The sequence below is a fragment of the Eleutherodactylus coqui genome, chromosome 13 (assembly GCF_035609145.1).
Source record: "Eleutherodactylus coqui strain aEleCoq1 chromosome 13, aEleCoq1.hap1, whole genome shotgun sequence".
Classification (NCBI taxonomy): domain Eukaryota; kingdom Metazoa; phylum Chordata; class Amphibia; order Anura; family Eleutherodactylidae; genus Eleutherodactylus; species Eleutherodactylus coqui.
Window position 1 is genome coordinate 118,443,988 of NC_089849.1, and position 27,036 is coordinate 118,471,023.

The 27,036-nt window shown below is 48.6% G+C and overlaps 1 protein-coding gene across 3 annotated transcripts in view; it reads left to right on the plus strand.

The window, feature by feature from the left end:
• Positions 1–25,193, plus strand: part of CEP131 (centrosomal protein 131) — a 95,176-nt gene extending 69,983 nt beyond the window's left edge. For all 3 annotated transcript variants that reach the window (XM_066587666.1, XM_066587665.1, XM_066587667.1), the window contains 6 exons: positions 2,364–2,438; positions 9,049–9,191; positions 13,024–13,201; positions 13,661–13,857; positions 16,053–16,113; positions 24,976–25,193. In XM_066587666.1, the coding sequence (XP_066443763.1) occupies positions 2,364–2,438; positions 9,049–9,191; positions 13,024–13,201; positions 13,661–13,857; positions 16,053–16,113; positions 24,976–25,047 (726 nt within the window). In that variant the 3' untranslated portion in view covers positions 25,048–25,193. The remainder of the gene's footprint in view (positions 1–2,363; positions 2,439–9,048; positions 9,192–13,023; positions 13,202–13,660; positions 13,858–16,052; positions 16,114–24,975) is intronic.
• The last annotated feature ends 1,843 nt before the right edge of the window (positions 25,194–27,036 follow it).

The following is a 27,036-nucleotide window of genomic DNA, read 5'->3' on the forward strand; positions in this document are numbered from 1 at the left end:
ATGGGTGGATTGGGAGTCGGAGCTGCTGATGACCGGCCACAATGATGTCAGTATGCCCTAATTGGGTGAACAATCAGGATTTGTTTTTTTTTCTCCAAAAATATGTATTCCCCCTTCACATTATATGGTTATGTGTATTACAAGAGGGGAGAACAGATATCAGCTGGTGTTGGAGTAAACGATAGCAATCAGTTGATTGTTGCTTCTTTTGAGATCACTGGGCCAGAGTGTGTCATGGTGCCCATAGACATGAATTTTGTCATTTGACCATGGAAAGTTTCCTGATTGACCAATGCTTTATGGGCCCTTTTAAAGGGATTGTCCAGGATTTTTAAAAAATGCTGCTTTCTTCCAAAACGGTGCCATATTTTTCTACAGGCTATGTGTGGTATTGCAGCTCAGCCCTGTTTATTCACTGTAGGTGAGCTACAACCCATGAACAGATGCGGCACTGTTTCTGAAAGACAGCCATGTTTTGGTAGTCTCAAACAACCTTTTTAGTTTCAACAGATTTTATTAAAGTTCAGAGAGTTAAAACAGTAGTCATTCATGCTTTCTTATTTCCCCACGCCGGGGGCGGTGAGATTAATAGAAGGGATGACAAAGGTTCATTTTCAGACATTTTTGTACATTTCTTACATAACCTTTCTTTTAACGAGCTGAATTCTATCGTATCGCCTGTTTCTGACCTTTTCGGTGAATTCTGGGTATTCAGGCTTCAGCAATTACAAAATTATAAAGGAAACATAAAAACATGAAAGAACATGGAAAAGTAGGTCTTCACATCTTGTTTTCCATTCGCTACCGACTTTGGGTAATTCTTTTGCTTAGCTCTTTTAGGATTTGTGTGGTTATCGGGGGGGATTTAGGTTGAGAGCAAGTTATGTCTGAGGCCTGGGATGTCCATCATTTCAATCCAAGGTCTCCATAACTCACTGTATTCCGTTAGAGTGTCAGTTTGTATAGCATGTAGTCTTTCATACAGGGCAATCTGGGAGATCCGGTTTTGGACTTCATTATATGAGAGGGTTGGCTGTTTCCACCTCGCTGCTATATGGATTCTAGTTGCCATGCATATGTGCTGGATCAATTTATGTGCTTGGTGTTTTATTCCTGGCGGACGATCTCCTAGTAGGAATAGTGTTGGAGATTTTGGGAGTGGACCAATAAATAGTCTTTGCAATAGTCTGTGTATCTGAGACCATAGTCTGGCTACCACCGGGTAACTCCACCATATGTGGGCTTGGGATCCTACTTCTGTACATCCCCTAAAGCAGAGTGGTGAAGTCAAGGGGAAAAATGTATTTATTCTTACTGGGACTAGGTGGGTGCGGTGTAAGATTTTAATGGACGTTTCATTAAGGAGACTTGGTGGCTACCTCTAGTGATAGTTTCACAACAATGTTGCCATCTTTCCACTGACATGTGGATTTGTAGTTCCGTTTCCCACTTTCGCATAAACGGAAGTTTGCTTTCTGTATCAGGCTCGTTTAACATTTTGTATAGTAAAGATAAAGTTCCTTTCCTCAAGGGGTTGTTTTTACATAATCTTTCAAGTGTTGTCATCAAACAACCTTTTTAAATCTAATAGCATACCTTCCATTTGACCCCCAACACTTAAAGGGGTTGTCCCGCGAAAGCAAAAGGGGGTATACACTTCTGTATGGCCATATTAATGCACTTTGTAATGTACATTGTGCATTAAATATGAGCCGAACAGAAGTTATTCACTTACCTGCTCCGTTGCTAGCGTCCCCGTCTCCATGGTGCCGTCTAATTTTCAGCGTCTAATCGCCCGATTAGACGCGCTTGCGCAGTCCGGTCTTCTCCTTTCTGAATGAGGCCGCTCGTGCTGGAGAGCGGCTCCTCGTAGCTCCGCCCCGTCACGTGTGCCGATTCCAGCCAATCAGGAGGCTGGAATCGGCAATGGACTGCACAGAAGACCTGCGGTCCACCGAGGGTGAAGATCCCGGCGGCCATCTTCGCAAGGTGAGTAAGAAGTCACCGGAGCGTGGGGATTCGGGTAAGTACTATCCTTTTTTTTTTTTTAAACCCCTGCATCGGGTTTGTCTCGCGCCGAACGGGGGGGCTATTGAAAAAAAAACCCTTTAAGACCCACCTAGGTTTCCCCAATAACTGCTTTTCAGTCTGGTTGGGTATATAGTGCCATAATAGACTGCACTGCTGGATGGTATGTTACTACTCCATGACTAATCCCATGGGTGCATTCTTGGAGGGGCATTTCCCATATCACTCCGTCTACATTCAAGAGACGTCTGAGGTGTCACGCACAGACGCAGTACGAGGTGTGAATGAGGAAAAAAGTAAGTAAGCTGCAACATTCTTCTTGTGTTTGATTGCAGATTGAACTGAAGGCAATCAAAGAACGGGTAGAGATAGAGAAGCAGGCATGGGAGCAGAACTACAGGAAGAAGGAGGTAAATAAAGTTCTTCTTCAGGGTGAGCGGAATTGTTGCAGAATTTTGGCTGGGGAATGCATGCCAAAACCATTCACTTTGCGCAGAAAAAAGATTTGCAAGTAGACATTCTGTGGATTCTCCGAGCAGAAGCATGCTCTATTTGTCAGGGAAAAGCGATGGATTTTCACATGGATTTCTATCATTGCTGTGCAGATTTACTCCATGATGTGTGATCATAACCAAAAGGGAAAGTGTTCTCCTATTTATCTCTTGAGGCAGTAAATACAACATAGTAAACTTCGTTATCCACAAAACCGGATTATTAGATATTCTTGATTTATTGGATGGCCAAAGTGAAGTATGTCTGGGATATCAGAAGGTCTGGATTGTCCATCGCTCCGTTAACCCCTTTCGAACACGTGCCATACCCGTTGGAAGTATGTCAGAGTTAACTCAGATTACTGCTGTCGACCCTTGAAATGCCATTGTTAATAGCACTGACAGCGGCACTTTAATGTCCTGATCAGGAAAAAGATGTCCCAAACTCCTCCAACACTTCCACCCCACCTGTGGCCCCCCTCGTGCTGAGATTATGAGGTGCCATGGCAGCTTGGGACTTTCTGAAGGGTCCCAGGGCTGACATGAATGTTTGACAGTGGCATGTCTTACTAGAATGTCTGTACTGAATCCAGTATAAACAATAACAATCTCAAGTTCTCTATGGGGAGTACAGTAAAAAAAAGTTGTCATCTGCAAGATAAAAATTGAATAAAAAGTGATCAAGAAGTTGCATGTACCCCAAAATGATACCAATAAATATACAGGTCACCTCAGAAGAAGCAAGCCCTCACACAGCTGCACTAGCGGAAAAATAGTTATGGGGGTTAAAAAATAACTTTCTTTTTAAGTACTATTACATAAATTGCACAAATTGTTCTCACTATAATCATACTGATCGACAGAATAAAGGTAACGTCATGCCATAACCCCCCCAAAAGAAAAAACAAATGGCTCAGTTATTTTTTCCCCATTTTTGTGCTACTTGGAAAGATTAAGAATTTTTTAATATAATACTTCAAATGGTGGTATTGAAAAATACAACTCGTTGCATGAAAAACAAGTCTAATGGAGCTGCAGCTCTAAGGAGTTAAAGGGATCTTGCTGTACATATCAGGTCCAAATTGTCGAGCGCAGATCCTTCAGTTTGCATTTATTGCAGTTAACTGATGTCTGTATAGATGCTCAGCATGGGTGCAGTATTAAAGCATATAAGAAAAGAAGTGACTGCCTTCTTCCAGAAACCATCCCAATGAATGGAGCTGCATACACAACCCATGGACAAGAGTGATGCTGTTTCTGGAAGAGAGAATGATAACATTGCTTCCTCCGTGGTGTCAGACCTGCCCCGCTCACCACCAGCTCCGTGGTGTCAGACCTGCCCCGCTCACCACCAGCTCCGTGGTGTCAGACCTGCCCCGCTCACCACCAGCTCCGTGGTGTCAGACCTGCCCCGCTCACCACCAGCTCCGTGGTGTCAGACCTGCCCCGCTCCCCACCAGCTCCACGGTGTCACACATGCCCCGCTCCCCACCAGCTCCACGGTGTCACACATGCCCCGCTCCCCACCAGCTCCACGGTGTCACACATGCCCCGCTCCCCACCAGCTCCACGGTGTCACACATGCCCCGCTCCCCACCAGCTCCACGGTGTCACACATGCCCCGCTCCCCACCAGCTCCACGGTGTCACACATGCCCCGCTCCCCACCAGCTCCACGGTGTCACACATGCCCCGCTCCCCACCAGCTCCACGGTGTCACACATGCCCCGCTCCCCACCAGCTCCACGGTGTCACACATGCCCCGCTCACCACCAGCTCCGTGGTGTCAGATCTGCCCCGCTCACCACCAGCTCCGTGGTGTCAGACCTGCCCCGCTCACCACCAGCTCCGTGGTGTCAGACCTGCCCCGCTCACCACCAGCTCCGTGGTGTCAGACCTGCCCCGCTCACCACCAGCTCCGTGGTGTCAGACCTGCCCCGCTCACCACCAGCTCCGTGGTGTCAGACCTGCCCCGCTCCCCACCAGCTCCACGGTGTCACACATGCCCCGCTCACCACCAGCTCCGTGGTGTCAGACCTGCCCCGCTCACCACCAGCTCCGTGGTGTCAGACCTGCCCCGCTCACCACCAGCTCCGTGGTGTCAGACCTGCCCCGCTCCCCACCAGCTCCGTGGTGTCAGACCTGCCCCGCTCCCCACCAGCTCCGTGGTGTCAGACCTGCCCCGCTCCCCACCAGCTCCGTGGTGTCAGACCTGCCCCGCTCCCCACCAGCTCCGTGGTGTCAGACCTGCCCCGCTCCCCACCAGCTCCGTGGTGTCAGACCTGCCCCGCTCCCCACCAGCTCCGTGGTGTCAGACCTGCCCCGCTCCCCACCAGCTCCACGGTGTCAGACATGCCCCGCTCCCCACCAGCTCCACGGTGTCAGACATGCCCCGCTCCCCACCAGCTCCACGGTGTCAGACATGCCCCGCTCCCCACCAGCTCCGTGGTGTCACACATGCCCCGCTCCCCACCAGCTCCGTGGTGTCACACATGCCCCGCTCCCCACCAGCTCCACGGTGTCACACATGCCCCGCTCCCCACCAGCTCCACGGTGTCACACATGCCCCGCTCCCCACCAGCTCCACGGTGTCACACATGCCCCGCTCCCCACCAGCTCCACGGTGTCACACATGCCCCGCTCCCCACCAGCTCCACGGTGTCACACATGCCCCGCTCCCCACCAGCTCCACGGTGTCACACATGCCCCGCTCCCCATCAGCTCCACGGTGTCACACATGCCCCGCTCCCCACCAGCTCCACGGTGTCACACATGCCCCGCTCCCCACCAGCTCCACGGTGTCACACATGCCCCGCTCCCCACCAGCTCCACGGTGTCACACATGCCCCGCTCCCCACCAGCTCCACGGTGTCACACATGCCCCGCTCCCCACCAGCTCCACGGTGTCACACATGCCCCGCTCCCCACCAGCTCCACGGTGTCACACATGCCCCGCTCCCCACCAGCTCCACGGTGTCACACATGCCCCGCTCCCCACCAGCTCCACGGTGTCAGACATGCCCCGCTCCCCACCAGCTCCACGGTGTCAGACATGCCCCGCTCCCCACCAGCTCCACGGTGTCAGACATGCCCCGCTCCCCACCAGCTCCACGGTGTCACACATGCCCCGCTCCCCACCAGCTCCACGGTGTCACACATGCCCCGCTCCCCACCAGCTCCACGGTGTCACACATGCCCCGCTCCCCACCAGCTCCACGGTGTCACACATGCCGCGCTCCCCACCAGCTCCACGGTGTCACACATGCCGCGCTCCCCACCAGCTCTACGGTGTCAGACCTGTCCTGCTCCCCACCAGCTCTACGGTGTCAGACCTGTCCTGCTCCCCACCAGCTCTACGGTGTCAGACCTGTCCTGCTCCCCACCAGCTCTACGGTGTCAGACCTGTCCTGCTCCCCACCAGCTCCACGGTGTCAGACCTGTCCTGCTCCCCACCAGCTCCACGGTGTCAGACCTGTCCTGCTCCCCACCAGCTCTACGGTGTCAGACCTGTCCTGCTCCCCACCAGCTCTACGGTGTCAGACCTGTCCTGCTCCCCACCAGCTCTACGGTGTCAGACCTGTCCTGCTCCCCACCAGCTCTACGGTGTCAGACCTGTCCTGCTCCCCACCAGCTCTACGGTGTCAGACCTGTCCTGCTCCCCACCAGCTCTACGGTGTCAGACCTGTCCTGCTCCCCACCAGCTCTACGGTGTCAGACCTGTCCTGCTCCCCACCAGCTCTACGGTGTCAGACCTGTCCTGCTCCCCACCAGCTCTACGGTGTCAGACCTGTCCTGCTCCCCACCAGCTCTACGGTGTCAGACCTGTCCTGCTCCCCACCAGCTCTACGGTGTCAGACCTGTCCTGCTCCCCACCAGCTCTACGGTGTCAGACCTGTCCTGCTCCCCACCAGCTCTACGGTGTCAGACCTGTCCTGCTCCCCACCAGCTCTACGGTGTCAGACCTGTCCTGCTCCCCACCAGCTCTACGGTGTCAGACCTGTCCTGCTCCCCACCAGCTCTACGGTGTCAGACCTGTCCTGCTCCCCACCAGCTCTACGGTGTCAGACCTGTCCTGCTCCCCACCAGCTCCACGGTGTCAGACCTGCCGCGCTCCCCACCAGCTCCACGGTGTCAGACCTGCCGCGCTCCCCACCAGCTCTACGGTGTCAGACCTGTCCTGCTCCCCACCAGCTCTACGGTGTCAGACCTGTCCTGCTCCCCACCAGCACCACGGTGTCAGACCTGTCCTGCTCCCCACCAGCTCTACGGTGTCAGACCTGTCCTGCTCCCCACCAGCTCTACGGTGTCAGACCTGTCCTGCTCCCCACCAGCTCCACGGTGTCAGACCTGCCCCGCTCCCCACCAGCTCCACGGTGTCAGACCTGCCCCGCTCCCCACCAGCTCCACGGTGTCAGACCTGCCCCGCTCCCCACCAGCTCCACGGTGTCAGACCTGCCCCGCTCCCCACCAGCTCCACGGTGTCAGACCTGCCCCGCTCCCCACCAGCTCCACGGTGTCAGACCTGCCCCGCTCCCCACCAGCTCCACGGTGTCAGACCTGCCCCGCTCCCCACCAGCTCCACGGTGTCAGACCTGTCCCGCTCCCCACCAGCACCAAGGTGTCAGACCTGTCCTGCTCCCCACCAGCTCCACGGTGTCAGACATGCCGTGCTCTCCACCAGCTCTTTCCTTAATTGTGCTGTTTCCTAGCAGAGAGCTACTTGCCAGTGGCCTGTCCCCAAATACTGCATTTAGTCTCATAATCTCACAGCAGCCTTTTTCCTGTTTTATTAAAGAATTAACCCTTTAACCCCCTTAAGGATGCGGCCCTTTTTTTTTTCCATTTTCGTTTTTTCCTTCCCCCTTTTAAAAAATCGTAACTCTCTTATTTACTGAAAAACGTAAAAAGAATTCTAAGGGGAAGAAAATTTTTTTAAAATGACATTCCGCCATCTTGCAGTGCGTCTTGTTTCTACAGCATGATATGATAACTTAATTCTATGGGTCAGTATGATTACTACGATACCAAACTTGTATAGCTTTTTTTTTTTTTGGCTGTACTACTTTTATTTTTTATCAAAGACATTAAATTTTTTTCAATTATTTTCTGCCGCCATCTTCCGCGTGCAAAAACTTTTACATTTTTCAGTCAACATAGTTGTGCAAGGGCTCGTTTTTTGCGAGACATCCTGTAGTTTACGTTGGTACCACTTCAGAATACATACGTCTTTTTGATCGCTTTTTATTGCATTTTTTTCTGGGAGACAGGGTGACTGAAAAAGTTCATTTCTGGCGGTTTTATTTTTTTTCCGACGTCATTTACCCTGCGGAGTAAATAATGTGTTACTTTGATAGATTGGACTTTTACAGACGCAGCAATACCAAATATGTATTTTTGCTTTAAAGGAGTTGTCCCGCGCCGAAACGGGTTTTTTTTTTCAACCCCCCCCCCCCCTTGTTCGGCACGAGACAACCCCGATGCAGAGACGTAAAGAAAGCTTACCGGAGCGCTTACCTGAATCCCCGCGCTCCCGTGACTTCTATACTTACCGGTGAAGATGGCCGCCGGGATCCTCTTCCTCCGTGGACCGCAGCTCTTCTGTGCGGTCCATTGCCGATTCCAGACTCCTGATTGGCTGGAATCGGCACGTGACGGGGCGGAGCTACACGGAGCCGGCATCCTGCACGAGAGGCTCCATAGAAGAAAGCAGAAGACCCGGACTGCGCAAGCGCGGCTAATTTGGCCATCAGAGGCCGAAAATTAGTCGGCACCATGGAGACGAGGACGCCAGCAACGGAGCAGGTAAGTGAAAAACTTTTTATAACTTCTGTATGGCTCATAATTAATGCACGATGTACATTACAAAGTGCATTAATATGGCCATACAGAAGTGTATAGACCCACTTGCTGCCGCGGGACAACCCCTTTAAGATTTAGATTTTTTATTATAGATATGGCAAAAGAAAGGTGATTTAAACTTTTATTACTTTTTTTATTTTCACAATTAGTAAAACTTTATTGTTCTGTTCTTTACTTCTTTTTTTTTTAGTCCCCCTAGGGGACCACAACTAGCTATGCTTTGATCACTCCTGCAGTCATACTGTAATCAGATAGGCAGACTGCTAAGGCAGCCCTGGGGCCTCTCAGGAGGACCCCGGCTGTCATGACATCCACACGGCTCCAAGCGATCTCACCGCAGGGGGGCCGTACAGGACCCCCATACATCGTTCGGGGGATTTAATTGCCACTGTCAGAATTGACCGGGGCATTTAAAGGATTAATAGCCGCGATCGGCCACATGATTGATTGCAGCTATTGCCTGCAGGTGTCAGCTGTAATAAACAGCTGACGCCCGCGCTGTATGAAGAGAGGTTGCCCCATGATCTCTCTTCATACATACCCCGATGCTGCAGGATGTAAATATATGTCCTGGAGTGTTAAGGGGTTAAGGAGACGTTTGGCTATAAATCTAATGATTTATGTTCAAGTATCTTTTGGAGATTGAATGTTTCTTTTGCTATGCTTTTCAGGAAGGCTGGCTCCTCACTAGAGAGCGGGAACTCAAAGAAGAGGTGCGAAAGGGAAGAGATAAGGAGATTGAATTGGTGATCCAGAGGCTGGAGGCCGAAATGTCAGTAGCGAGAGATGAATGTGAAAGGGCCGCTGAAAACAGGTACCAAAACAAGGAACAAGGGGAGAATCCTAACAAGTGTGTGCTTTAGAGGAAGAGACTGCGGCAACTTCAGAATGGTTTTAGTACGCCTTGAGTGTTGCCCAAGAGAGCTCAGAACACTTTAAAGGGGTTGCATGAAATTAAGAAAAATAGCGTTTTTTTTCTTCTTAAACCACACGACTCTTGCACAGGCTGCTCATATCATTATCATGAATGGAGTTGGTCTGCCAGCTTAACCCGTAGGCAAGAGGAGCACGAAAGGAAGAAAAAACACTAAGGGTTGTATCGTGCATTTTGGTTTCCTGAGAGCTTTTTGCCTCAAAATACACGGCAGACAGATATTAACCCCTTAATGACATGGCCTATTTTGGGCTTAAGGACGCAACAATTTTTGGCGAATTTTCTTCTCCGTTTATCAAAAGCCATAACTTTTTTATTTTTCCGTCGACGCGGCCATATGAGGGCTTGTTTTTTGCGTGGCGAACTGTAGTTTTTATCGATGCCAATTTTGGGTACATAGACTATATTGTAAAATTTTTATTTTTTTTTAATGATAGCAGGGAGAGAAAACGCATCAATTCTGCCATAGATTTTTTTTTTTTTTTTTTTTACAGCGTTAATCATGCAGCATAAATAAGACAATCCATTTTTTCTGCAGGTCGGTACAGTTACAACGATACCAAAATTCTTTTATTTTTTTTTAGGTTTTTCCACTTTTCTGCAATAAAAACCCTTTTTTTGGAAATCTTTTTATTTTCTAAATCGCTGCATTCAAAGTTCTGTAACTTTTTAATTTTTTTTATGGACGGAGCTCTGTGAGGGCTTATTATTTGCGAGACGAGCTGTAGTTTTTATTGGTACCATTTTGGGGTACATACGGCTTTTTTGATCACTTTTATTGCATTTTTAGGGAGGCAAAATGCTTAAAATTTGCATTTTGCCACAGTTTAGCGTTTTTTTTAATGCTATTTTCCGTGCACACTCAGAAGCATGTGCAGCTTATTGTACGCGTCGTTACGGATGCGACAATACCAAATATGTGGGGTTTTCATTTTTTTAACCTTTTTTTATGCTAATATGAGAAAAAAAGCATAAAAAAGGGGTTTTTTACATTATTTTTTTTAATTCATTTTTTTAAATCTTTTTTTTTTTTACACAACTTGTGTCACCCTGGGGGACTTTCACTACAGTACTACCCACCGCCCTGCCATGCCATGCCGTATCACTTATACAGCGATAATAGGCATTGGCAATACAGGACGCCAGTGTCTGGCCATAGCGACAGGCCGAGCTCTCGCAATAACATCGCGAGAGCCGACCGAAGACACAGAGGGAGCGCGCTCCCTCTGTGAACTCTTTCCCTGCCGCGATCTACTTAGATCGTGGCAGGGAAGGGGTTCACAGCGGGGGGCGCATCTCCGATGTCCCCCCGCTGTTGCAGCAGGACGCTGTGACTGACAGCCGGCTCCCGCTGCGGGATAGCGCGGGATCATATGTGATCCCGCGTTAACCCCAGGACGTAAGTTTACGTCCTGTTGTGGGAAGTACCCCGCTCCCAGGACATAAACTTATGCCCTGGAGCGGGAAGGGGTTAAAAAATAGAATATTCACAGGTCTGTTCACACAAGCGGACAGCAATTGTGATTTCCACATGCAGAAATTAAATCGCAGCACGTTCTATTTTCTTGCGGATTCTGCGCAGACGAGTTCCATTAAAGTCAATGGAAGCCGTCTGACCCACAACCCATCCACAATTGACATTACGGATAGGTCACGGGTACCCGCATCATCACCTAGCAATGGTACGGGAAAACCAGTGATTTGAAAAAAAATCTGTACCGTGCATGTCTGACGGCGAGTCGCCAGGTCCATCCGCAATACAGATTTAAACAGGTACACGCGATCGCCGGCCGGAGACAGGGCCGGATTTCCTGCGGGCTCCCACATGCGAAATCCGACCCGCCCATGTGAGACCAGCCTTAAGCAGACCCTTTATTTTCACCTTTTTATTCAGAAAGCTAGTATATAATCGTGGCCATGTTGTCTGCATGCAGTTGCAGTGTTCTGCAGTTTGGACTGGGGCACAATGGAGCTATTCAGAGGGTTTTTTTGGCTTGTTTTTAAGCAAAAGATTTTTCTGGCTTTGTGTGGATTAAACTCAGTAAGCCCAGCTGCAGTGTAAAGCACAGGGAGGGACAGAATTTCTTATGAGAAGGCTAGATTTCGGACCATGCTAAACTCCAGTACACATAGGATGTGGTAACCGCTCACAGCTGTGCCATAATTGTCCAGTGCTAAAATGTGTCACCATTTGAAGGGTTATTCCCACTTCACAGCACGTTTATGCCCAATATTTATAAGATATTCATTAATTCTCCACATGAATGTGGAGACTGTCATACCAGTTGGGATGAAGATTAGGGGACCACTATTCACAACATACATGCCAATAGATACATGCCCATAGCGGCACAAACCAAGCCATGTGACCCCATGTAGAACACGCAAGGCCACACATCAAATACAGCGCAGTGACTACACAGAAAACACCATGCAGTGGCTATCCCGCACCGCGGCTGGTCTATACCGTAAAGTCGCACCACGGCTGGTCTACAGAAGTATGACACAGTTCACACAGAACAGAACCTGCAGAGAAATGGAGGAGAATGACACTATTCACACACGGTTATACCAGGACAGAGATACAGAAGTATGACACAGTTCACACAGAACAAAACCTGTGCAGAAATGCAGCAGAATGACACTGTTCATACCAGGACGTACCAGAAGAGCCACCAGACATGCAGGAACACAGGACTGCTCAAGAGGAAACCCAGCAAACACTCACAAGAAGCTTCCTTGGCTGACTGAAGCACCACACCCAGCTAGCACAATCAACCCTATTTGTGGAGCTGAGCCACTAAAAAACCACAGATCCCAGCAGCAAGCTCTAACATGGCCCCAAGGCAGCCAGTGTAGGCATAACACAAACCACATGGCACAACACACTGATGGGTGGCAAATAACCCATGCTACAAATACACAGCCTGTCAGGCAGCGTGACACAGGAGGGGACTCCTGTACAGGGGCAGGGCAGCAAGGGAAGCTGCTCCTATCTTCTTTCTTCCTTCCTTGTCTCCGGCAGGGTCTCTTGACCAGCTCCCCATACCCCGCAGGGAGAGGAGAGGCAGCTCCCCCAGGGGACATATGGCTGGTGGGCAACGAACTGGAGCCCAGCCCTGCCACCTTTTCTTCTCCAGGTAGGGCAGACAACGGACAGCAATGTCTGGCCATTCGCCCTCCTGCGTAGGGGTAGATCGTAGAGTGATACTGCTTCATTGACCTGCTATAGTTTCTTGGAGGAGGACAGACACTTGCCGCCCGCCCTTCTTGTGGGGAATAGGTAGCAAGTTGCCTGGCCCATCTCCACAGCCCTGTAGTCCTAAAGACCTTGATTGAAGATACCTGCCTCCTACAGACATGAAGCTAAAAACTGATTAGCTGAGTACCTGCAAAGTGGGAGGAGCCAACTTGTTTGTCTGCTTAGTGTCCACTTCCAATCAACAGGTGCTATATACCCAAGGTCAAAGTTGTGTCTCCCAATGAACATGACGAGAAAGAGATTTTATGGTATGTTCCTTACAAAATCTAGTTATTCCCCCATTGTCCCCCAAATTCCTCTATTGCTGAATGGCTAGCTGACGTTATCATTCAGGATGAGGAGACGGCCCCTGTAAGAGCTCAATTCAGTAGTGTAGAAATAGACTTTTTCTCTCCCGTTGCAAGGATCCTGGATGAAAATTAACACTTATCTACTTTTGTGTCTCGGCAGGATTAAGAGAGTGCGTGAAAAGTATGAATCTGAGCTACAGGACCTGGAGCGATCCGAGAAGAAGTCACATGAGCGCAGCAACCAATTAAAAGAGAGAGTAGCTGAGCTGGAGGGGGAGCAGATCAGGCTGCAGGGACTTCTGAAGCAGAGGGAGCTGGAAGTGGAAGATCTCAGAAAGGTAAGGGAGATGACCAAAGGCAGAGCAATGATCTGCGGAAATGGTGGGCCCCTCGCACTGGTCCATCATTTTATCATTTCAGTCCATAGGTAACACAATAACTTTACATATACTTCGCTTTAGCTATCTTGCATTAGTCTAGCTTTTCTACTCAACCAGACCTGCATTAAAAATTCGTCTTACACACTTCGCTAACCATACAACTTGGAGTCTCCTATTCACTGCATTGTATTCTAGGGGAGTGTACTTTTTTTCTGTTTTAAAGTGCCATTGACATTTCCCATAATGCACTGTGTCAGAAAGTATTCTGTACTCCAGCGAGATATCAGATCATACAGCCAAGACGTAATTCTGAATGGAGCTCTCTAGCTGAGGAGTGTAAGACGCGATGGAAATCACTATTAAAGTAGTAGAATTCTTTATTAATGCAGCATTTTCCTATTGACATCCTGGTTTCAGATCACAGACCGTCTAAACGAGGAGAGGAGTTGCCTCTCAGATGTCATCCGCCAAGAATTTGCAGATCGACTCGTAACGACTGAGGAAGAAAACAAAAGATTAAAAATTGATGCCTCCGAGGCTCAGGCACGCCATCGCCTGGAGCTAGAAAGGGTGACACGTGAGAAGGAGGAGGAACTGGAGGAGGTTCACAAGAGGTGAGCAGGAGACCCCATACTTATGTTTTATTAAAGAATCGGTCTAGTCTTTCTAGCTGCTTTTTATCCGAATTGGGGCAATCTACCCCACAGGCGCGCACACACTCCACATGTCCATATGTTGTAATAGGTCATCATGATTGGACAGCCCTTTAACCCCTTGAGTGGCACGCCCGGAAATTTTCCGGGACGAGCTCCACTGCTCATAGCAACATAGCCCGGAAGATTTCCGGGCTATGTATCACTATGGGAGCTGCAGAGCACAATGCCACAAGCTGTGACAGTGTGCTCTGCCTGCACAGACCCACAGAGAGCAGAGCAAGGGCTTTGAAAAACCAGCAGAAGATATTGCCGATATTCCGGCAACCTCCTGCACTGGTTTGTTTACAGGTTGCCATAGAGACCATCGGCTTGTCAGAAGCTAGCCGATGGTTCCTGTGGCAGGGAGAGCTTGGTGCTTGGCTGTGAGAGGACAGCTAGGTACCTGCTCTTACAGCAGAGATCAGAGAAAACCTCCGATCTCTGCTGTGTTAACCCTTTACATGCTGCAGTCTATGTGACTGCAGCATGTAAAGGGCTGTCACCATCGGACCCCCGGAATGTGATCAGGGGTCCTGATGGGTCCCTGTGGAAGTCCCCTAAAGGGACAAAAAATTAAAATTTAAAAAAAAAAAAGTAAAAAAATGCTAAAAAAAAATAATAAAAACACTTGTCTCCCTTTACTTTGTAAAAAATCAAAAATACAATCACACATGTGGTATCCGTGCGTCGTAATGACCCAGAGAAGGAAGTTAATACATTATTTAACCCCTTAATGACATGGCCCCTTTTTTTCTTTTTTCCCCATTTCTTTTTTTCCTCCCCCGTTTAAAAAAATCACAACTTGTCCCGCAAAAAACAAGCCCTTATATGGCCATGGCAATGGAAAAGTGAAAACGTTATAGCTCTTGAGACGCAACTGCAAAATTAGTTGAAATTCAATGATTAGACCATTTTAAAAAACCTGCCCTGGTGGGCACGACAGGGTGGTAGGAAACCCGCCACTCAAGGGGTTAATCTGTTAAAGATGCAGCAATTTTTTTTTAGCATACCGACCGCAATAACCTTTTGCACCGACGTAGACGGTGTTTTGCGGGATGAGCTATGTTGTAATGGCACCATTTGGGGGTACTTAACATGTATTGTAGAACTTGCTTTTCTTTTAACTGATGTAGAAGAACACAGCAATTTCTTTTTGAGTTTTGTTTTTATGGCGCTCACCATGCAGTATAAATAACATGGTAACTTTGTTGTGTTTGGTCAATACCAAATTTATATAATGTTATGTTTTACTACTTTTGCACAATTTTGAAAAAACTTTTTTGAAACTTTTTTTTCTATTGCTGCATTCCAAGATTCAGAACATTTTTATTTACCCATTTTAGAACTGTATGAAGGATTGTTTCTTTGCACGATGACTTGTACTTTTCATCTTTTGATTTCATGTTTTGAGAAGCAGGATTACCTAAAATCTGCTATACTGCCATTTTTTTTCTTTATCATTTTACAGTGTTCACCATGCGGGATAAATAATGCGTTCATTTCCCAGTACAGCTAGTTACAGTGGCAGCGATACCAATAAAATTTTGAAAAAACTAAGCTATACTCCCCGCTCTGCTGCCAGTCCAGCGCCTTGGCTCCCATCTTTACCGCTGGTCTTTGTTTACTTGGCTGCTTTGTATACACGCATGACCACTGCAGCCAGTCACTGGCTTCACTGGCCTAAGGCTCAAGACCACTAAGTCCAGCGAATGGCTGCAGCTTTTACCACTGCAGTCTGTAAGTAAAGACCAGTGACAAGGGTGGGAGTGGTAGAGCTGGAATAGCAGGGATCAGCTTGATTAGTATACCTTAGTTTGTAATTTTTAACCATTTCTTGCCCTTTCTCCAATAGCTGAGAAAACCTTTTTTAAGTTGGACGAGTGGGAGTGATAAAAGTAGAATCCCTACAGATCAACTATAGATGGTCAATCCCAACAATAGGCCAACAATAGGAAATTTGCAGCAAACCCATTAAAACGAATCTCTTAATCCTAATAGATGGGAAATCATAAACTAATTTGCGAGATAGCAAAACTCAAATCTAATTGGCTAAAAGGATGTCTTATCCGGGTTCTTTTCATCTTTGGATAACGGTCACCATTTTCTTTTCACAGAGTGAAATCTGCTATAGTGAAGAAAGAAGAAACTGTGAACAGTCTGCGGAAACAATGTGAGGTTAGTGAATAACCCCAAATATAATATATATATATACCCGGCATTGTCCTGGGTATACATCGAACTGTGTAAATATTTTCTAATGCTATGTCTTACTTAGAAATACTTGTTGCTGACTTTGGCCCAATTAGAGAAGTAAAGGCAAACCTCCAAAGTTGTTAAAAATAAATAAATAAATAAATAAAATGATTATTAATACTTCAAAATTTAAATATTTTTAATCTATTTAATAACTTTTCGTAATTGATAATCTCTGGAACGTGCAACGTATAATTATCCATGGTAACAGTATGGAGGGATCGCAAGCACTTGTTTTTCTGGGCCACTGTCATTTATTGATGGTGATACATAATGCCACCCTGGCAGATGTGTTCATTGTAAAACATGTTCGTTTATGCTTTTTCCACCTGGAGCATAGATAAAAAAATTCTTTGGTGAGCCTGCTCCTAAGCACGCTATGTAAAACTGCCCATGGGAAAAACACAGTGACTCCAAGGTAATACCACAGCAGTTGATTGACCAGCCCTGTGCCTTGTTGCTGGTGCTACCAAGTGCCAGCCATACTGGAAACTGTAATGTGTTGGAATCAATGGAATGGGAGGAATGACTATGGCTTCCCATGAAAAATGGCCTCCCTTTCCAGTCAATAATGTTGTTTCTATGACGTTTGGCAACATTTTTTTGACATGTGTAATGGCGTCATTGATCTGCCTCCAGTTGCTCTTTTCCCATAAATTAAATTTGTAAAAACTTTGGGTTTTGATCATGGAATGGTAACAAAGATCTCGCCTTGTGGTACCCCTGACCTTGCGCTTTGAAAGTTGTTGCGAAGCCACTTTCTTCAACTATAGATGTGGCACCAAATGATGTCATTTGGGAAAATGAATTGTATCATCTTATGTTCTGTAGGAAATGTTTGGATTTTGAAGTAGTTGGAGACAAATAAGAAAGAAAGTCTTCTGGTGGTGATTCCAGCGGTGGAAGTTTAACTTTTACACTCCTACAGCACATTCCAGGACACTCTGTTTTAAATTTCTTGGTGTGACAGTAGCTACATATTTGGCACATTTGTCCAATGATAGCGTTCGGATATATCATAGCCCTTGTGAGATGATCATATTGATAAGCTTCCAGCAACAAATTGATATGCCTTGATGCACTGGCTCTATCTTTCTCCTTTTGAATTTGTGCTTGATGCGGTTCTAGGATCTCTGCAGCCCTTGATGTCCTGGCTTTTTCCCTTTCCTTTTGAATTCTGGCCTCATGCTGTTCTGGGGTCTCTGCAGCCTTTGATGCAGTGGCTTTTCCCCCTCTCTTTTTAAACTCATGCCTCATGCTGTTCCAAAGTCTCTGTGGCCCTTGAGGTCCTGGCTCTTTCTTGTTCATTTTTAAGTCATTGGTCATGTTGTTTGCTTGTCTCACTAGCTCGCAGTAATTTTTTCTTTATTTGCTTTTGGTTGGACTTGTGCGATTGGTTTCCATTTTTCTTGAAGCATTCTGGATCCACCTTGCCTATATTATTCACCATGCTGGATCATAAAGCATCTTATTTTACCATAGATTATACAATAAACCTCATTTATTAAAACGGTGTTAAAAAAAAAAAACAACAGTTTTTGTTGCACATAGTAACAAATCATCATTCCGTAAGCTGCTCTAGTACAATGAAAGCTGTGCTGTGATTGGTTGCTATGACCAACAAACAGTTGAACCCTCAAAGAATTTTAAGTTGGATTATGAAGAATACATTTCTACCAAGTTTAGTTGAGAGCCCATGAAGAACAAACAAGTTTAAACAAATGTTCACATTTTATCTGTACAGATGTAGCAAAGTTTATCTTGGGACTTAACATGTTAAGATAACTTTTTGTGCCATAGTTTACTTGCCCTTTTAGTGGTTTTACAATAGGTTTTTTTGTGTTTGACTGGTTTCACATCTGCGCTGGAACCTCCATTCGGAGGTCCTTCACAAATCCAGCACAAAATGCCGGAAGAAAAAGCGCTTTTTCTTCCGGTAAAATCCCAGGCAGCTGAGCGGGAACCGAATGGATCCTGTTATAGTTAATGGAATCCCTTCTGCCCCTTTCCTGCTCCCTGAACACAGCAGAAAACTGGAATCCCTGCCAGAGATGTGAAAGTGTTCTTAGGGTATGTTCACATATAGCAGAAATGCTGCAGAAAAATCTGCAGCATTTCCACTTCAAAAACCCCGGCAAAATTGGCACCATCAATGCGGATTTTGGCTCGAAATAAGCTGGGCTCTCCTCACCTCCCAATACTGCTGTACTCAGTAACTGCTACTGAGCGCCAGCGTTCATGTGATGTGTCGGTCATGTGATGCCACTTTCGCTGCTGCCGATCCCATTGAAAGCAGTGGTTTGTGGCAGTATGATTTTCGGGGAAACGCTTGAAATATAAGCCCTTCCCTGAAAATCATCATTAAATGGTAAAAAAAGAAAAAAATTTTTACTCATCTCTCCGCCGCTCAGGCGCGTCCTCCGGCTGGCGCCCCCATTTAAAAATCCCCGCCTCCTGAGAGGGCTGTGCTGATTGGCTGAATGCTCAGCCAATTACAGCTAGTGCTTAGCTATTGGCTGAACGCTCAGCCAATTACAGCTAGTGCTTAGCTATTGGATGAGCGCTCAGCCAATTACAGCTAGTGCTTAGCTATTGGATGAGCGCTCAGCCAATAGCTAAGCACTAGCTGTTATTGGCTGAGCACTCAGCCAATCAGCACAGCCCTTTCAGGAGGCGGGGTTTTTTAAATCCCTGGCTGCTGAAAGCGCTGAACAGCAGTGTCGGGGAGTCAGCGGGAGGATGTGTCTGAGCGGCGGAGAGGTGAGTAATTTTTTTCTTTTTTTTACCACTTGATGATTTTCAGGGAAGGGCCTATATTTCAAGCCCTTCCCCGAAAATCATATTGCAGGGTTTGCCACAAACCACCGCTTTCAATGGGACCGGCAGCAGCGCCGACCCCATTGAAAGCAATGGGATAGCATGCTGTACTTCTGCCACAGCTGTCCGCGGAGACGAAAGAAACTCCTACCACAGCTGTGACTGCTGTGGCAGAAGTCCGCGGTATTCTCCCTATCTTTTTAATGCTGCTAGCGCTGCTGCCGCTGGCCCCATTGAAAAGACTGGTGATATACCGGCATCATCCCGGCTTTTTTCTTGTGCTGCGAGGCGAGTGTTTTCTCGTCCGTATCATTGGGGGCCACAGCCTAGACCATGGGATATAGCCACTGCCCTAGGAGGCGACACTAAGCAAAAAAGTGTTAGCTCCTCCCCCCTGGCTATATCCCCCCTGCAGGCACTCAGCTAATTAGTCTTTATCTAAGTGTCTGCTAGGAGGCAGACGTGGCTATTCGCGGGAATCCGGGGAGTCGGGGCTTTTCCCTGGCTCTACTGGCCTCCCGGGGGAGACGCAGGCAGGGGGTGTCTCTACCACTACTGCGGCGTCTCACCCAGAGAAGAAAAAGGGGCCGACCCTGCAATGCGCATTGGCGTCGGTTACCCGCCAGCCATAGGGCTCCCCCTCCCTGGAGTAGCGCACTGTCTAACTAGTGACGCATAGGGGGCAGCACTGCTGGAGACAGGTCGACGTGCGGACAGGCTGTGGCTTCCCCAAGGCGGACGTAATGGAGAACGGACATCATGATGGCAGCGGCAGCAGCAGCTCTCCCGGCAGCAGGGGTAGGAGCATGGCATGCTAGCAGGACGCCGGCGCGCTGGCTGGGCAGGTCACTTCCGGGCACGGCGCTCCGGGGGGCGGGGCGCCGATGCAAGGGCCGGAAAATGTCACTTCCGGGTCACGGGCGGACTTCCGGTGCAAGCCACGCCCCCTCCGACCGCGGCAGACTTAAAAGAAGCAGCCAGCAGAGGAATGGCCGCTCTCAGCAGCAAGACACTCCGTTTGTCTGGCACTACTGAGCCCAGCACTGTGCGCGGCTCTCAGCACAGCACACAGCGGCATCCAGCCCTTATACGGCCCTGCAGACTTTTGGCTACAGAGTGAGCACCCGGACAGCAGCAGCACCTTTTGTAACGGGCACCAGCAGCTGTAGCAGCATCGCAGCAGTTCCTGCCACACACCTGCCGGGTCACCAACGCTACTATTCCGTGTGGTGAACCCACGTCGACTCCCGACGGCCTTCAAGCGTCAGGACCAGAGGCTCCAGCTGGATCAGGGGAACCGCTAAAACAGCTGCTAGACCGGTTAAGCCCTGCCAAGGCAGCACTTCGCGGTGTCTCCCCTCCCCCTCCCCTGTCCCCCCTGCAGGTATTCCTGTGGCAGTACGCAGCATCCCCTCTACCCGGAGGTTTTCTGTTTGCCATGTCTGACCCTAGATCAGAGGGTTCCAGCCCGGCCAAGGGGAGGGTGAAGCATTACGCTTGCACAGCTTGCAGCGTTAAGTTTGCCTGCGGTAAAGTCGACCCCCGCTGCGCTAAGTGTACCACGGCACGCGCGGTTCCAGGGATCCCGGTGCCCCCTGCCGCCCCTGTGGAGCCAGGGCCTGAACCCCAATGGGCGAGGTCCCTGGCCGCTGCCGTTTCCGGCCTGGCCACATCTTCTGCGGCGATTTTACGCCGGTTAGAATCCAGCTCGGACGTTTCCTCTTCGGAATATGCGCGCGGGAGGGCACGCAAAAGAAGGAGGTCCCGCAGCAGCGAGGACACCTCCCGTAAATCTCGCCATACCAGGAGGTCGTCTAGACCCTCCAAGTCCAGGCGGTCCAGAGACTCTCTGGCTGAAGAGCTGGTCAGCCGATTCAGCGTCCAAGATGGTCCTAACAAAGTTGCCATTTGAAGGAAATAGGCTCTTTGGACCTAAGTTAGATGACTTGATAAAGGACGCCACAGGCGGCAAAAGCACGTCATTGCCACAAATTCCAACAAGAAAGGAAAAGGTTCCTTTGAAGAGGAAACCATTTTTTAGGTCCTTTCGGCGTTTCTCGTCCCGTTCTGGGTCAGGGCAGTGGTCCCAATCTAGGAGGACCCCGACAGACGCAAGGAAGGGTCCAACCTTCAAGACGAGACAAGCATGGCGATCCCGACCTGGAACATCTAAGGCGGCGGGATCAAAGAACGCGGCATGAGGCGCCACCCCCACCCAGTGTCACCAGGGTGGGGGGCAGGCTCTCCCAATTTCGGGATACATGGTGGAGTCGCGTGAGCGACAAGTGGGTGCAGGAGATCGTGGCATCCGGGTACGCGATCGAATTCGCGACTCTGCCACAGAATTCGTTTTGCAAGTCCAGAGTGCCTGCCACCCCGGAAGGAGTAGCCAACCTACAATTGGCAGTGGAAAATCTTCTGGCACAGGGGGTTGTAAAACCAGTGCCAGGGGCACAAGAGAGGCAAGGGTTCTACTCAAATCTTTTTCTAGTGCCCAATAAAGACGGCAGGGTGAGGCCAGTACTGGATTTAAGGAGACTGAATCAATTCATCAAAACAAAGCATTTCCGGATGGAGTCGATCAAATCCGTGATAGCCTCCATGCAGCCGGGGGAATTTCTGTCCTCAATAGACATCAAGGACGCATACCTCCATATTCCGATTCGGTAAGCACACCAAAAATTCCTTCATTTCGAGATGCAGGGAAGGCATTTTCAATTCGCGGCTCGGCCATTCGGCCTATCAACTTCCCCAAGAGTATTTACGAAAGTACTAGCAGCAGTGATGGCACTACTCCATGCAAAGGGTATAGCGGCCATACCATACCTGGACGATGTGCTAGTAAAAGCACTGTCACGGGACGGCAACATCTGGAGTTTACGCGTCACGATGGAAACTTTAGAAGAATTTGGCTGGATAGTAAACCACGAAAAATCGTGCCTAATACCAGCACAACGATTGGAGTTCTTAGGCATGATATTCGACACCAGCCAGCACCGAGTCCTACTACCTCAAACAAAGGTAGACAAGCTTCTTCACGGTATTCGGTCTCTAATGCAGAAGAGAACGCTAACCATCAGACACTGTATGAGTATTCTGGGCCAGATGGTAGCAGCCTTCGAGGCGGTCCCCTTTGCCCAGTTCCGGTCAAGGATGCTACAACATCTGATATTGTCCCGCTGGAACAGGTCCACACTGACCCTGGAACAACGAATCCGGATAACCCCTCAAGTCCAGGATGCGTTGACGTGGTGGCTGAAACCACGGGAGGCTTCAGGCGGGACGGCCTTTGGGCCCAAAACGATGGGTAGTATTGACGACGGACGCCAGCCACTCAGGCTGGGGCGGAACACTGGGGGGCCAGTCTGTTGCACATCAACATCCTAGAATTACGGGCCATTTACCTGACTCTCTGGCACTTTGGGTCCAGTCTCAAGAATAAGGATGTGCGCATCCAGACGGACAACACCACAGCTGTGGCCTATGTCAACCATCAAGGGGGCACACGGAGCGCATCAGTAATGAACGAAGTAGCTTGCATACTGACGTGGGCGGAGAATCATCTGAACTCAATTTCAGCAGTCTACATTCCCGGAGTAGACAACTGGGTGGCAGATTACCTAAGTCGGGAAACGGTGGATCCCGGCGAATGGGGGTTGCACCCAGAAGTATTCCGGACGATATTTCTGAAATGGGGTACACCGGACGTGGACCTCATGGCGTCCAGACTGAATTACAAAATTCTTTCATTTGTGGCCCGAGCACGGGATCCGCAAGCGGCGGCAACAGACGCACTGACCATCCCGTGGGGAGGATACAAACTCCTGTACGTGTTTCCACCAATCCCTCTCATACCAAGAATCCTAGGGAAAATCAAACAGGAAGGGCGACCAGCGATATTAATAGCGCCAGACTGGCCAAGAAGAAGCTGGTACGCGACCATCATAGAAATGTTGACCGACACACCATGGCACCTACCGGATCAAAGAGACCTGCTATCCCAGGGGCCTTTGCTACACCCGGATTCCAGGTCTCTACATTTGACGGCCTGGCCGTTGAGACCGAGGTGTTAAGAAGAAAAGGTTACTCGGAGAAGGTGATTCAGACAATGATACGGGCCAGGAAACCAGCCTCGTCGGCTATTTATTACAGAGTCTGGAAGCGTTTCTTCACCTGGTGTGAGGAGCGGCAAGTGCAGCTGATGCAATTTTCGGTGGCCAGAATACTGGCATTCCTACAATCGGGTCTCAAAATAAGATTAAGGGTAGGCTCGCTAAGGAGGCAGGTGTCAGCACTGACGGTGCTGTTTCAGAGGCCAATCGCAAACAGAATGGCTGTGCGTACATTCCTACAAGGAGTCGCCTATACGACGCCCCCGTTGAAACCCCCGGTTCAAACATGGGATCTTAATCTCGTGTTGGAGGCTATCACAGACCAACCGTTTGAGCCGCTGAAAGAGATCCCTATGCGACTACTGACCTGGAAGGTAGTATTCCTCGTCGCTATTACCTCTGTTCGTAGGGTCTCGGAGCTGGCGGCCTTGTCTATACAGACCCCCTATATGACTTTCCACCAAGAAAAAGTGGTACTGAGACCATCACCAGAGTTTCTACCGAAAGTAGTCTCGGAGTTTCACATCAATGAAGAAATTGTCTTGCCTTCCTTCTGTCTAACGCCAGTACACACGAAGGAAAAGACACTGCACCGCCTGGACTTGGTGAGGGCGCTGAAGATCTATGTAAAAAGAACCAAAGAATTCCGTAAAACTGACACCCTCTTCGTGATTCCGGAGGGGCTCGGCAGCCTCAAAGGTCACCCTTTCTAAGTGGATAAGGTCCTTGATAACAGAGGTGTATCGCACCTCAGGACGCACGCCACCATTTCAGGTTACGGCCCACTCCACACGGGCGGTAGGGGCCTCCTGAGCGGTCCGGCACGGAGCCTCGGCACTTCAGGTGTGTAAGGCAGCCACCTGGACTTCCTTACATACGTTTTCAAAGTTTTATAAGGTCCACATATCTGCATCATCGGACGCCGCGCTCGGCCGGAAGATCTTGCAGGAGGCGGTCCAACTCTAAATGCCCACCCAATATATATATTTTCGGGACTGCTTGTGGACGTCCCATGGTCTAGGCTGTGGCCCCCAATGATACGGACGAGAAACAGATATTTTTGGTATAACTTACCATAAAATCTCTTTCTCGTCACGTTCATTGGGGGCCACAGCACGCACCCCTTGTTTATTTAAGCGGTTGCTGGAACTTTCTGTTCTTTGGTCATTGTTTGGCAGAGAATTATGCCAAAATATGTATTTTGGTATGTATAAAACATAATATGTATAATCGTACTCCCACTGGCTTCCTACTGCTTGCAGACAGACTAATTAGCTGAGTGCCTGAAGGGGGGATATAGCCAGGGGGGAGGAGCTAACACTTTTTTTGCTTAGTGTCGCCTCCTAGGGCAGTGGCTATATCCCATGGTCTAGGCTGTGGCCCCCAATGAACGTGAGAAAGAGATTTTACGGTAAGTTATACCAAAAATATCTGTTTCACTTGCTCACGCAGCGCAAGAGAGGATAAAACGCCAGGGGGTGTCCAGCCTTAAGATAATGCAGCCTAGAATACAGATCACAAGAAGGTCCCGCTGTGATCAGTGTTGAGGTTCCCTCCAGATTCCTGTTACCGCTTGCCACAGAGAAATAGTATGAAATAGCGTAGCATGCTGTGCCGTCAATAGGGTCAATATAGCAGGAAAACTGGAATCCCTAGCATTGATGTGAGCAAGTTGGAACAAGCATGGCATTTTGGGAGATTTCAGCTCTGAAGACTGCAGAATCGTGATTGCAGTTGTGGAGTATAATACAAGCTGTAACCCAGGTTTTGAATGTTTTCTATGGGTGCCTACCGTTCTCTGGAGCAGAAAGCAGTGCTAGGGGAATGCTCACCTGACTCTTATCTTGTCTTGCAGGCAGCAGTCAAGAGAGCAGATCACCTGGAAGCCCTCCTGGAGCAGCAGCGGAAACAGCTCTTGGCAAAGTAACCTGCTGGTCCTGTGCCCTCTGTGTGCCTCTCTGATGCATGCTGCCACAGCAATTTCAGATTCTCTTTATTTCTCGAGTTTATCTTTTAAACACTTTTTCGTTGGTGCCTCATTTGTAACAATAAAATGATTATTATTTTTTTTCACTACTGATTTCTTGAAAGTTTACAATGTAAAAGGCAGATGCAGCCATCCGATCTAAGTTGCCAGCCACAGCACCAATAGGTCCATAGTGTCTATATGTGAACTGCTGGTGTAAATTGGATGCTCCTAAAGGGGTCTCTTGCCATACATTATGCATGTTGTTACCCAAACACAATTAGCCTGCAGCACTTCTTTGACTTGTATTTCAATAGCTGGATCATTTAGATCCTGAATGCCAGTCACTGAGGCGTCTGAGCCCAAGACTCATGTGCAAAAATCTGTATCTGGAAAGAGTGACAGCATACCAGGTGCATTTATTAAATACTTCTTTATTCCCCCATTCCTGCGATGTTTCGACCCTGCTCGTGGTCTTTGTCAAGCTTATAAGGTTGAAACGTCGCAGGAATGGAGGAATAAAGAAGTCTTTAATATATGCACCTGGTATGCTGTCACTCTTTCCAGATACATTGTGCATGTGACCGCTGAAGTCCGTGGGTGTCTGAGCAGTCACATGCACAATATGAGGGGAAAAAAATATGTAAAGTAAAGATCAAAATTGCCAAAGAGAGCAAAAATAACCCTAAACTATTCTTCAACTATATTAACAGCAAAAGGATTTGCACAGAGAGCACTGGCCCTTTAACAAATAATGCAGGAGAAATCATAGAAGACGATGGGGGGAAAGCAAATCTATTAATAGTTTCTTTTCAAGTGTATTCATGAACGAAAAAGAAATGTCACATGAGATGCAGGGGAATAAAATGACCCCCCCCCTCTAAATATTGCATACCTAACACAGGAGGAAGTACAGGGCCCGTTAAAGAGGATTAAAATTGATAAATCGCCGGGCCCAAATGGAATACACCCATGGGTTCTAAGGAAACTAAGTGACGTAATAGCTAGACCGCTATTTCTTAAATTTATGGACACTATCAAGACCTGGGTTGTAGCATTGGATTGGCGCATTGCCAATATGGTTACAATATACAAAAAGGGGTCTAAAAGAGCCTGCTAACTACAGGCCGGTAAGTCTCACTTCAGTAACAGGAAAAATATTCTAGGGGTTTCTGAGAGACGCCATCGAAGAATACCTCAAGTAGAACAACGGAATAACTCCTCACCAGCATGGGTTCATGAAGGGTCGATCATGTCAGACCAATCTGATCAGCTTCTACGATGAATTAAAGGGGTTGTCTCGCGGCAGCAAGTGGGGTTATACACTTCTGTATGGCCATATTAATGCACTTTGTAATATACATTGTGCATTAAATATGAGCCATACAGAAGTTATTCACTTACCTGCTCCGTTGCTAGCGTCCCCGTTGCCATGGTTCCGTCTAACTTCGGTGTCTTCTTGCTTTTTTAGACGCGCTTGCGCAGATGGATCTTCTCCCTTCGGCTGGTCTTGGAAGCATCGGCGTTTTGGCTCCGCCCCCTTGTACGCATCATCGCGTAGCTCCGCCCCATGACGTGTGCCGGTTCCAGCCTCCTGATTGGCTGGAATCGGCACGTGACGGGGGCGGAGCTACGCGATGATGCGTACAAGGGGGCGGAGCCAAAACGCCGATGCTTCCAAGACCAGCCGAAGGGAGAAGATCCATCTGCGCAAGCGCGTCTAAAAAAGCAAGAAGACACCGAAGTTAGACGGAACCATGGCAACGGGGACGCTAGCAACGGAGCAGGTAAGTGAATAACTTCTGTATGGCTCATATTTAATGCACAATGTATATTACAAAGTGCATTAATATGGCCATACAGAAGTGTATAACCCCACTTGCTGCCGCGAGACAACCTCTTTAAGCTCTAGGCCTGGGAGAGTCTATTGATCTTGTATATCTGGATTTC